General features: G+C 39.0%; 1 protein-coding gene across 2 annotated transcripts in view; it reads left to right on the top strand.

Annotated features, from left to right (window-relative positions):
• COL4A2 (collagen type IV alpha 2 chain) overlaps positions 1-13702 on the top strand; it is a 139754-nt gene that overhangs the window by 27300 nt on the left and 98752 nt on the right. For both annotated transcript variants that reach the window (XM_030477903.1, XM_030477904.1), the window contains exon 4: positions 13270-13350. In XM_030477903.1, coding sequence (XP_030333763.1) covers positions 13270-13350 — 81 coding nt within the window. The remainder of the gene's footprint in view (positions 1-13269; positions 13351-13702) is intronic.

Here is a 13702-nt window from a genome sequence, read left to right as displayed (position 1 = left end):
TGTAATGCATCCTATTGGTCTTCTAAGTATCTGGCATAAACTGTTGTCTTCAGTCATGTAGTCATGTTTCATCTAGGTCTCTTGTTCCTAGAAAAAGATGACAGGAGAGAGACTCTTACCATTGTGGGGTAATAGTCACATTTGTTGCGGTTTTTTTACAAAGATTAACATACTGGGGTTTGGGTCTATAGGAGTTGAATTTGCGTGGAGGATGAGTGGTTTTGCTATTGTGAGATTTTAAGAGTATTTTTTTACATAATTTTTATATTATTGCTGTGATTTAATGAGGAAAACACAAGAACTAATATTTTCTTAGTTACCTAAAGATAATAAAATCAGCAGAAGCAGAAAAAACTTTCTCATTTGCCGTGGGATCCCAGCTCACATAGTAGCAGAAGTTCACAGCCAAGAACATCACACTTTCTGATGGTGATCAAGTTCTCCGGTATGTGACAAGAGGCTCAGTTTCTATGATAAAGGGATACAGATGAATTTAGTGGGACAACTGAGTTCAGACTTACTGGCTATTTGCACTGGAAAATAGTTTTTTGGGATGAGCAAAAAGAATCAGGACATCAGAAAGTCACAAGAAATACTGGGAAGTTTGTTGCTATAGATACCCTTATCCATACGGAGGGCTTTACTATTAGTATATCAAGGTTTTCAAGGACTGCTTTTGTCATGCCCATATTCTTAGTATCTTGACCAGCTGTATCAGTGGTGATCCAGATTCCAAACTCTGGCTTGTGTATAATACAGAAGCACAGGAACACCAGTAGGAAGAAGCACTAAAGCTAATGTTCTGCATAATAGGGGACAGCAGGAATCACTAATGCCGCAAAACAAGGGTTAATGTCAGTTTGACTGTAATCTACTTTAGGAGTTTTCCAAGGTGACCTAAGCGTTGTACAGAGAGGACAGAGCACATGTATGCATAAGGAAGATAATGGGCAATAGTCAAAAAAGTCTGGGGAAATTGAAATATTATGCTTGGGTTATCAGAAATGAGAACTGCAGGACAAATATTCTGAATTTGGTTCCATGAAAGCTGGGAGCTGCAGAGAATTGTCCAACTGTGCTGAAGATTGTAGTTCAGCAGCAAAATTGAAACTGAATCAAAGCTGCTGATCTGAGGTCTCCTACTACTGAGAAGCTGTTGGCTGAGTGGAACCCAGTTTATCAGAAGAAACAGAAAAGTAAGGAAAAAGATCAAGAAGAAAAGCTATTATACTTCACGCCTGGAAAACAAATTGCACTTGCGTGTGTGTAAGTACACACTAAGGAAATAAGGAGGTTGAGGTTTGGAGTAAATGTCTGCAAGACATGTTTTAGCATCTTTCTAATTCAGTTAAACAGGTTCCAGGATCTGATGTCTAGGGAAACCCTCTTCTTACCTTTCAGAACACAAAAGGGGAGAGATTACAAACTATGCAATATAAACAGAGAGTGGGAATTTTCTGGGGACCATTGCTCATCTCATTAGACTGAGAAATGAGTTTCTAGTTATGCAGCTTGCAGGCATTGAATAGTCGGTGCTCAGCCCCTCAAATGCATGCTTAATGAGATCCATCCATGAACAACAGCTGTTGCTGACAAAGTGTGATAGGACTGGAAACCTCATTACTGATCCAGCGTGTGTCAGTACTGTTACTTTCTAATGAAAAAGACCTGCCTTTCAAAAATAAACTGGAATAATTTATTAGAGGCTGGGGAAAAAAACACAGAAGGAAAGATCTAGTGAAGAGACAGCAATGAAACTAGTTTACCTTGCTTTCAGCAGGTCATGCATTGAGTGTCTCATAAAAATAAATGGTGAGAGAGGATTCTGCTAGGACAGGAAATGTAGTGTAGTCTTTCCAGAATCTTACTGCATTTGAGATCTATCCTGCTCACAAAAGGTGCCATAGATATTGATTTTTCCACAATCAGGGAAAAGAAAGACAAGACAAATATGTGATTCTTCTGTTACCTTCTGATGCCTGAAAATGAAGCTGTGGCTTTGACTGTGAGAGCAAAGGACCTTGGAGAACAGTCTTGACAGTGGCTGAGGCATACCTACAGTAATGGTTCACTAGAGTCCTGCTTCCTCAGTCTCCATGTGGAGAGCTATTTTCCTCTACCAGGCTTTAGAGTTTAGCAGAGTCTTGCATTTTATGTCATGTAAAAGCCACTGAGTTTTTATTTTTGGGAGCTTAGAGAGGCCTGACCACTGCCGTAATAAGGTGGTACCCACCCAAGATATCAACAGTCTCATTACTGGTCTTTGTTCCAAGCAGAGGCATGAGCTACAATCTGTGAAGTTTCAGGGAGGCAAGCAAGGAGATAGAACTTAGATTTTTTTTTTTATTTTTTTATTTTTGGAGCAATATTATGACCCTTTATCATGAGCATTGCAGTCCCAGGTTATTTCCACACCATTGCTGATAAAATATTTCTAAGATCTGTTCTTGGGTTTTGGGCATCTGGCTCAAAATCAACATTTTGAGCTAACATCACCTACAAGGAGTTTCATAGAAAGCTCCTTATGGCAAGGCTGAATAATACATCCAGTGTGCTGGTTGCCTCTGCTGGATTTCTCATTCAGAGTTGCTCTTCTTGAGTTAGGTGGGGTATACAATTTATATAGGACACATGTTCTGAATAAAGCATCAGTTGCCAGTTGCTAAGACCTTTTCGCTTGATGAGCACTGCAGGGTCTGTTCTACCTCTTCTAAGAGTCAAGCTCATCTAATTTCTGATACAGTGAGCTCTAGGCATATTCCTTACTTTATTCTTGTCTATTTTGTACTCCATACTGCCAAGGCATGAACATTTCTGGATTTTTGTAGATCTGTTTGCAGAAAAGACAAGCATATAATGAAGAAGGATGTGAAAGAGAAGCTAAATGACATCACTTAAGTCAGTTTAAAGAAGCTTGATATTTGGTTGTTTATAATCTCGGTATGTTAGTTGTTTGTATTGTGATAAGAGCTTTTTTGGTGTGGAGACTGAGCCACAAGACTTATTGCAGCAATGCAGACAGTATTTGTCTGTTGGTTAGGGAAATGGACTGGAAGGCAGGAAGGTCTTGGGTCCCAGACCATGCTGAACCAGTGACTCATCGGGCGGCTCTGGGAAAGTACATTGAACTCAGTTCTGCAACATTGCAGAAATCAGCCCGGTTGTGGAACTGAACCAAAGCAGGTTATAAGTCACAGGTCAGTGGCACATATGGGAAACATGAGCCATTCATTCTTGTTCTGGGTATATGTAAATTCTACATTATCTTCTCCTGAGCCAACACTTCACTGTGAGGCTAATGCTCTTCTATAGTCAATGGGATATTTTGAAGGAAATTGAACCTCCCCCCTCCAAAAAAAAAAAAAATTCCCATCCCTCCCATGAAATTTATGTAGAAGCAGATATGAAGGATGAAAAAAAAATAGCCAAAGAAAAACCTGGCTCTTATTTATTTTTTACTATCCAGGAGAATTTAATTTGGCCATTCCAGGTTTCTACACTTACAAATACACAAAATATTGAGCTTTTGTCCAAAACCTATATTGAGGTTTTGTCTTCTGAGCAGGTAAGTGACTAAAACTGCTTTTTGGTAGAAGTGGGAATTGAAACACATCATGTAAGTTTTATGAGCAGGATTTACTACGCTTCTCCTGTTTGAATTTTTCAGGTGTTTCTTATGCACATTGGGACATCTTATTTGCAAAATAAGAAAAATGAGATTTCACAGGTCCTTTCTTTTCTCTTATGGCAAAATATATGAAGACATGTTGCTAATCAAAAGTGTATGGGTGAGAAAGGAGCTTATCACTAATAGTTGACTATCAGTTTTTATACCCACAAGGAAGAGATTAATCTTTTTTCTGAACACCTTCTTCTGTATTTTAGATTACCTTCCTTGACCTCATTGCAAATAGTGAAACTTTCACATAGTCCTGATATGTGAGATCCTCTAATATACCTTCTTTATCTAGTACACACCCTATAACAACCTGCTGTAAACTCAAGGCTTTTACCAGTGGCACCACTGATCAACTTGGAGCAGAGAGAAGACGGCTCAGGGAGGAGGTTAAGTTTTGTAATCTAAAGTGGAAAGTGAAATGGGTCAGTAAGAAACCTAGTTCTCATGAGCTTTTTAATGACTGAAATAGAAAGGAAATTGTGGGTGTTGCATCTGACCAAGCAGTTAGAAGTAAACTATTCCATCATCAAATGCAGTTCTTTTTCCAGTTTTCAAATGTCTTATCAATTCTTCTTACTTTTAAGGAAATACTAGTGCAGTCTCGAGAAGCAGTTCTGACAAACTGCATAGCAAATTTCCACGCTTAATATTTCCACTATAGTCATTGGTCTAACAGCCAGCTCTGAAAACTGAGCCAGGTCTGTAAGTGTTATAGTGGACTAGGCTTACTCATCAGCATGTATGATAAAAACAGTGTCAGTCAGTCTGTGCCATCACTGGTTAATGTGTGGAAATCTATTCCTTTCAAATCACACTCTCACTGATAGCTCCATACTTCCAGTTCTTGGTGTATACTTCTAATTGCAATTTAGCAAATAATTCTGCAGGAAGAACTTAAACTTGTCTCTCTTTCTTTCTCTGCTATACTTGATTCTGCAGTCACATCAGGATTAAGAAAGGTCATTAAAAACCATCACCAACCTCACTCCTCCCAAGGAGGGAAAAAAAACTCTCCTAGGATCTCTAAGTGCATAAGAACCAGGTCAGCAGATTATTACTGTAAACAGCTATTCTTCAGAGGAAAACTCAGTAACTAATTCAGTTTATAAATGCAGTTCATACACAGTCAAGCATTTTCAAGTAGTTATAGAAAACATGAAACTGGAATAAAATCTTGGTGGTTATGCTTACATTTTGGGAAACGCTGGCACCGCTGCACTGCACTGAACAAATACAGATGATAGAGCCATGCAAACAGCTGTATGGCTGGTTTCTATCGGTCGCTTCCCCACGAGCAGGGCTAATACAATTGCCTTGCTGCTGGTTCAAAAGCAAAAATCTTTCCTACATTGGCAGGTTGGTGTGTTCTTAGTGTAATAGGTGCAGATGAGTTTTCAGAATTACTGGATGCAGATCTCAAATATAATTTAGCAACTTCTAAAGTTTGCCAATCACTAAGAATAATATGTTCTTAAGTAAGTTTCCTGAGTCTGACAATTTACGTAGGTGAGTAAACTAGACAGGTCAAATAACTTGCTTGGTTTATAAATAGACTAAAAAAAAATCTCCATATATAGAATAGTATCCAGACTTTCTATTGTTTGAAGCAAATGATATCATTATTTGGATGTCTTTCCAGAACTGAAAATGACTAGACTTTGGAAACTAAAAGCAGTTAAATATAGAAATTGCTACTTTAATGAGTGGATGCTGTGTTTCATTATTATGCTACTAGTATGTGAACAAATGCCTTTCTGTTCTTAGGGATGGGAAGGGGTATTTTATTCCAGTAATATAAGATATTGGACAAAAGCCAAATTCAGATTAAGGGCTGTCAGTGTGTTTACCTCATTCCTTTATGGAAAATATTTTTGATCCACAGTGCAGTGTAACTGCACATATGAGGTGATAACACTTTCCACTAGCTTGTGCCTTGCATAAGCCTTTACATTTGTGCAGACCAAATACAAAATGCACAGTGCTTTGCATAAAGTACAATAATACAATAAAAATTAAAAGAGAAACAAACTGTGCCTTCCAGCATAGCTTGTCATCGCAGACTCCCTAACAAGTGATTACATCTACTTTGCCAAATCAGAGAGCTTTCTTTATCACTGATAACTATAAAAACATTTCTTCTGACTCCTGCAGTACTATTTAAAACCACCTAAGTAGTTTCTGTGGAGATAGACTTCATTTCTAGGGATGGGGTGTTGTGAATAAAGGCTCATGTTAAGGTGTCCCAGCACTCTTACTCTAAAGACCGCCATCCTTTTAGATGAGGAATGCTATGTTGGATGCTAGATGGGTAGTCTGTTGTCTCATAAGAAAAGATAAAAGACTAAAATAATATGCATCTCTAAAAGCATGCATTTACAAAGATAGAAGCAAGTTTAAGAAGATATCAAACCAAATTTTAACTTACCAATCCAGATTTCCCTTCAGCTGCTTCTGCATCTTTTACCTGTCTCTCAGATTTAGCTAGAAATTCACATTTGAACAAAAAGTCAGTTGATATGAAGTCACCTAAATTTAGGCATCTACGTATTCACAAGGTATCGGAGCTCTCACAATCAGAGAATCCAATATCCTTACCTAAACTAATAGTAATAATTAATGTATGTACCTTTGGTTACCTTTATTAATATATTTCCATCTTCAGACTCTTACTAGACTTGTATCTGTGGGGATTTTTTCTGCAATCAAACCTGATTCTTAAGTTGGTAAAACTGAAAATGGAGTGCTCATGAGCAACACTTTCATTGCCCTTCTGTAGTCACTGTGGGCCATAGGTGTCCGTTGATGACCATGTAACGTTTGTCCCTTTGGAAGATGTAAGAGATATTTTTAACCATTGCTGCACACTCTTCAAAGAGCTCAGTTTGCCTGCAGCATCACCTCTCTCTTGCTGGTGCATGTTCAAGCTTTGGTTGATGATTAAGACAAAAACTGTCAATCCTTTAGGCAGTTAAGTCACCTGTCTCAAATACAGAAGTGCCAGAGGATATTGTTCTTCCTCTTCTGGATGAAATTTTGTTCTGGAAAAGCCTTCTGCATCTTAACCCTCCTTCATTAGCTCCTAGAGCTACAGCACATTCATGCAGAGACCTGTGGCTAATTTTTAGGATTCCCTTTCCTATGGCATTACAGATTCTTCAAAAATAAGTAGGAGTGGTAATTTTTTCTTTCGTGGTGACTATTATTTATTGTTTGACATTTCAAAAAGTTTTAACTGGATTTTCCCATCTTATATTCTAGTCCCTTTCTAGGATAACATATAATCATCTCTGTGAGTGAAAAAAAGGCAAAATGCAGCTGAATTCAACTTCATTTCCTGTAAAATATGAGACCCTCATTCACTGACTTCTTGACAGAAACCTATGTCACGGCACAAGCTGCTTGCTCAGAAGTGTACTGTTTGCACACAACCTCATGTTGGGCAAGTGGGCAAGAGCCCTGGACAGTTATTCAAATATCTGTACTGTATATTTAGGCAGCTTTTAAGATTTACTCTCTGACTGAGCCTCTTAAAGACTTTACTTTTTTCTTCCTTTTTTTTTTTTTTTTTTTTTTTAATTCCTACTATATCACAGCAGCTCCTTCTGGTTTCCATCTGGTTTGCTGGGTCAATATGTGTTTGGATGAAAGCCACAAAATTAGAAATGCTTTTATGAAAACGTGAAGAGTAAGTTCACACTGTATCATGTCTGACTTCTGCAGTTGTTACAAGGCAGTGTCTCAAGACTGCAAAAAGGGAACATTTTAATTTAAAGAGGGGATGGTAAGTAGTACCTCAAATAAAGTGAACATGTGGAGCTGTGAAGTTTCACTTTGAAATGAAACTATGCAAGGCTGTGTGCCAGAAAGTTAATATAATCAAGAGCCACAAGCCAGCCCATAAGAGGAAAGTCTTTTATAGCTTCACTTCTGAGAGGTACAGAATTCATGTTTCCCATTGCTGGCTTCAACATACTTGCTGAGACACACTTCAGAAGACAAGTTTGTGTCTGTTGGAGTCTTCTCAGCATCAGAGACTTTGTATTCTCTTGCTCTTCCTTCCCTCACCCCAAACATTGAGCACAGGCATCCCGGTCCCCAGGAGCAGTGCTTCTTTTGGATATTCCTCCTCTGTTGATGTTTCCATGCCCATCAGGACTCAAACTGAAGCAACTCGCATGTTTGCTTGCTTGCTTGGCAACATGCCTCCCAGTTTTCTCTATGCACTCCATTGTAAGAGGGAGGTGGCATATGAAACTCCACACCAATCAATAATTCATAATGGATTGCGACAAGCATTCCTGTTCTTACTTCATTGGGAAGACTACATTAGGCTGTTGTTAGGAGACCAGCTTTCTTAATGTGGCTGATGGTAAGTCTCTTCGTGTTCCTCCTGGGAACAGTTTCCTTCTCCAGGTTTTTCTTTTCATTGAAGGATGTGTAAATGCATGGCTCCCCCTTCTTTTGATGGGAAGTGTAAACATTCATATGATATTGAGGTCACGCACTAAATTATTCCAGTTGCCATGCATCCAGTCTAGAAAAGGTTCTGGCTCCCATTCAATTATGAAAGAAAGAATTATTTCTTAGCGAAATAATTCTCAGAACAGTTGAAGAGAGGATCCACACCCACATCTTTTCCTTCCTCTCTGAGTGTGCCAATTAATCCTTTCCCTCACCAATTAAGGTCTTCACAGTGGTCTTACTGTCTGGTGTACTAGTAGCTACTGGATTGTGAGCAGGCGGTTTCAGATGACTGGTTCCTTCTTTGGCATTGTAACTCTGCGGACAGAGCATTTTCCAGACCAAGCCTGACACCGGGCTGTCCAGGCGTCCCGCACTGACAGCATTCTCCATGCTTGTTTTGAATGGTTGTTTATACATGTTTCTAGAGAAATAAGTTTGGCATCCAGGCAACAAATGTTTTCAGCTCTGTAAAGAGTAAAATGCTGGTTTTGAGCAAATACAACTGTTCAGTCACATTTGTAACCAATGAAGTTCTTTTCTATCTAGTTCATCAACAGCAGGAGTACACTGTCATAGTCTTACTTTATTTTTTCCTCCTTTCTTCCAAAGGAAGCAGAAAATTAATGTTTCTAAGTCAGGACCGTATAAACCAAATTTGAAATTAATGCGAGTTTTGACAGCTGAAGGTCAGACGTGGAAACAGAGGTCTGTAATGGAGGTGTGGGCCAGTCTGGTTCTCCCTGGCAGTGACATAGAGGGCTGCCTCACAGGCATGCCAGGAATCCCCTCAGGACTTCCAGGCTGAAGTCTCACGTGAGTCACCCGAACGTGCTGTTCACTGCCACTGCAGAGGCATGCGGTATGTCAGCACCCCTGGTCATAGTTCAGCTTTTCAGCAAGCTCTCAGGCCTTCTAAAACCTCTCTTGGTGAAGCTTAGCTGGCTCGGAGGAGCCGCTGTGATTTGATGGGGCTTGTCAGGAGGGAAGATAATGCACAACTGCAACGTATAAAACTTCATCAAAGAAGATGTCAGTGTGCAGAGTCTTTTGATTCCAGGTTGCATTATTTTCGTTATAATTTCCCTTATTTTTTGAGCTGTATGTAGGGAAATGGCTTATATTTCCTGGGCTTTCTGTACTCACAGAACTTTACTTTGAGATCTGTCCTCTGATTGCCTTTGTTCTTTGTCAGAATACCAACCCTGGAAGTGAAGGTGCTTGAATGGGCACAGAGAGATAACATTTACACAAATGTGACCAAGATCAGTAATAAATAAATCATTAATATGTGAAAAAGTATAAAGATAACTGCATATATGTTTCCGAGTTTTTTAAGAGTTTGGCTCAAGGAAACTGCATTTGTCTTTTGTTAGCTGAAGATGTCTAAGTACACAAATAATATTGTTTGGTGACACAAAAAAATTTATGAGAAAGCAAGAGGGCAAAAAAAGATTTTATGTTGGGACCACTCACGTATTTCATGCTTGCAATTTCATATACATAAAAATGAGTCGCTATTTACACTAGGCTAATATACAATCTTTACAAACATAGATGGCACTTACATGTTTTCTCTTACTTGTGTTTAAGTAGTATGCACATTCCCTGAACCATCAATTTTATATTCTTTCCAGCAAAGTTCCCCAACAATATTATAAAGTTGGAAAAAACCCTCTTCTCCCTTTTTCATTTATTGCTTTCCTTATTCCCTTTCCCCATCCATTCCACCCTTGTTTGCAGCCTGCTGGTTACAGCTTTCCCAGGGGTAGGTGTGTGCTTGATTTTCTGACACTCAGTGTTCCCATCAGAGGCCATAGCTTGCTTTGAGGATGAGATTTGGACACTCAGCGTAGGATCCCTCTCATGCGAAGCTGAACTTCTACACTTCAGACAAATCTCAACCAGTTACCCTAGACTACCTTTCTAATCTACTCACCCTTCTAGGATGAGATTTAGCTCAGGTGTTTAAAATAGATGTGATGAGATTCTCTGGATGGTCTATAATAGCAGCCAGATGATGTGCCTATATTGCAGAAATTTAAAATTATATAAACCCCATTTCTAGACTCTGCCTAGATTCTGGACTTTTTTGAGGTTAGTGGAATTTAAGATCATCCAAAACATGACCAAGATCTGGAATTGGATTTTTTCTCAGTAGATATCTTCAGAACTGGGGACTATTGCTGGTCTTCCAGCTTGGTTGCACAAATCTTAGAATGCCATTCTGCTGCAAATACTTCTTAAAACTTTTCACCATTTAACTGCATATTGATCAAATCAGGAGATTCATCTCCCTGTCCTTAGACTTCTACAGGGCGTGGATGTCTTCATATAAGCCGGTCACCTCACCCACCTCTTAAGTTTCAGAGAAAGCAGTAGGCGCTTTCTGGCAAGGGTGCAGTTTATCAGTTTAGGTGCCAGTATCAGTTTACGGTGAATTGTACCCTAGGACTGGTTGTTCTCCCCATTGATCAAAATAGTCGTCTAGGCACCCATCTCAGATCAAAACAGCCACATTTGGTTATCACCATTGGTGTTATGTTCCCAGAAATCTGTTTTCCAGAAATCTTTTTTTCTCAGGACATATATAGTTTTGGTACTTTAAAACTACATTGTCCATCACTAAATTTTAAACTGGACTTTCTGCATTCCAGTTACTGACTGATACATGTCCATGTGATTTCCCTTCATCTCAATTGTAAGCCCATGTGTATAATTGGTTTTGACAAAGTTTTAGAAGGATTATTAATAGAGTTATTTTTTTAACATAAACAAACCTTTAAACCATAATGTTTTATAGTGTAACTTCCCAGTAACATCAGACTAAATGGCAGTGCAATGATCTGCCTTCAAGGAGTTATAAACATTCATAGATAATAAAGTAGAAAATGCTACATATGACTAAAAGCTCCCAGGGTCATCTCACTAGCAGTCAAAAAGTGAAAAAGTGGAAATTAGGCAATAAGGAGAGCCCAAGTATAATTCAAAAGAGATATATTAGTGCTGGTCTCAAATGTTTTCTCATTATGTTCCCTACCTTTGGAATCTTCCAGATTTTTCTCTTGATTATCTGAAGAATCTATGTGCTTAAAAGGACATAAAATGAGAAAATTTAAAAAAAAAAAACTTCCTAAAATTGTGGAAGAAAACAATTGTGTCCCCACATTAGCTGCTGGTATTGTTACAGCATACAAATTAAAATGTTGGATGGTGGATAGTACACAAACAATAGACCTTGAACTTCTTCCAATTGAAATATGCATTAGCAACCTCCTTTTTTTTTTATACACAAGTACGCAAATAATCTTGCCATAGTTCCAATTCATACTCGATGTTCTCCTTAGCAACAGTTTACCAAATTTAGAGTCACTCTGCTAATTAAGAAAGAAATAAACTTATTGTTCTCCTTGTTGTTTTCTCAGTAGGTATAATTGAAAACTCACATCTTAAAATTACTGTATCTGTCAGTCTGTTACTGTTAGGCTGGGATATACTGTTGTTTACAGCTCCAACCAAAACAGATCTCTAAAAGTTCAGAATTCATTCTTATTAATGGCAGCACTACTTAACACAGTGCTCCTTAATGAAGACCTGCATCCTGCAGAGGTCACAAGGTTCACACAGGTCTTACATCTGCATGACATCCATAAAAATGAATAAAACTATCCTTAATTTCTGAAAAAGAACTGAGAGGGAAACTGAAATGAAGGATACTGACAGAGATGCACGTTTCATCTGCAACTAGGTTAATAAGAAAAAAACCCCAAACATAACACACAGATGGTGAGTTTGTGACCATCTAAATATTTAACTAAAAAATCAACCAACCTGAGCAAGCTGCTAGAGTTTATAAAACTGTCTTGGTTTATTATTTCCTCTAAACAATAGCCTAAACATAAAGCAGAGTTCGTAACATGATGTAGAACACTGTTACATCCATGAAATATTCAAAGGATTCAGAGTTCTTCCATCCAAGAGGGGAGCAAGCCACATAGAACCTGTATCCTACAGTTGGGGTGCCTTGAGGTTTTACCTAAGGAGCAGTGCACATGAAAATTAGCAGCCACCCTGCCTGAGGGGCTGTGGCTCCAAGACATCCTTTCTGTAGCCACTAGACTTCAGTCCTTCTCTCTTTTTCTTCTGGCTACATTGACTATTTGCTGCAGGGCAAACCAGGTTCAGAAATAGCGACAAGAAATCCCTTCCTCCTTTCCCAGTTTACTTACTAGGCTGCTGGGGCACTTTCAGGGTTTCAAAACTCTGGGCTTAGGTGAGCTTCAGGCTGGTCTTCATAGTATTCCTAATGATTAAGTTACAGTTATAAAAGTCACACCACAGCATGCCCAGCATCTCTGCTGTTCAGGTTTCTGAATGAGAGTGACTCTAGCTGCTGCATTTCGTGCAGGCAGTGTGTGCTAGGTGTAATCGGAGCTGGCCTGCCTGTTGAAGATCATCCAAGGATTTACACGGAATGGTGCATATTTTGTGATCCATATATTTGCAGCCCAGGCCAAGGTGGTTCTGGACAGGCAGGAGAGATGTAACTGCAGCCATCTACTTAATCTATGTCTGACTTCTAGGTCACAGTAGTTGGTTGCTAGCAAGTTTTAGGTGCATCTAGAATAGACAGTCATTGAAGAGGGGAGAGCAGGAGTTTAGTTTATGATTTTAAACATGATACTTACATCTTCCTTTATATCCACCCATAAATACTTTAGCAACGATTTAGAGCATGCATAGAAGGATGTGCTGCATTGTGACCTAGGACTTAGTCCTCGTCCCTGGAGAATCCAAGCAGCTGTGCTTCTGTGATACGATATCTGTTGCATGTGTCAAAAAGATGTGCAAGATACTGCTCAGCATGGAGCTGCAATGTTTTGAAAATGTGAAGGGAAATTAATACAGTAACATTATATTTCTTGATGCTGATGTCCAAGAACTGGAAAGCCACTCATGGCTGCTTCTAAGCAGAGATTAAAGAAGTTTCAACTGGAAGTCATAGATCTGATCCTGGTCTTTGCTTGGGCAAGTTCCCAGCAAGCCTGTTAATCAAAGCTTATTGTGCTGTGCCAGGTATTGTGACTGCTATCTTTTAACTTTCATTTTATGTGTGTTCTGGTTTGCAGGGTGGAAAGACTTACACAGGACCATGTGGAGGCAGAGACTGCAGTGGAGGATGTCAGTGTTTCCCTGAAAAAGGAAGCCGTGTAAGTGACATTTTTTCCTGTAAAACATTCTTGGTGGTACCAGTTCAACGTTGTTTGCTATAGGTGGACTTGCATCAGTCTGCTAGGAGTATTCAAACAATTATTCTTTTTCAGGTAAAAGTTACTGTTGTTTCATCTTACTTTCTCAAGAGCTTGTAGATTTGAAGAAATGCAATGTTATGAAAATAGCAGGTTCTTCCCTCAAAGGTCCGGGCCAAGGGACCTAATAGCCATGACAAGCTGATCAGATCAGAATTTTAGGGATGTTATGTTCTACAGCATCACTGGATTTTGTGACAGTGCTAAATGAATATGGACAAAATCACTCAGTAATGTTCTTAAAGTCTTTCTA

This window comes from Strigops habroptila, chromosome 2 (genome assembly GCF_004027225.2).
Source record: "Strigops habroptila isolate Jane chromosome 2, bStrHab1.2.pri, whole genome shotgun sequence".
Classification (NCBI taxonomy): domain Eukaryota; kingdom Metazoa; phylum Chordata; class Aves; order Psittaciformes; family Psittacidae; genus Strigops; species Strigops habroptila.
This window is presented reverse-complemented; position numbering and strand designations above follow the sequence as displayed.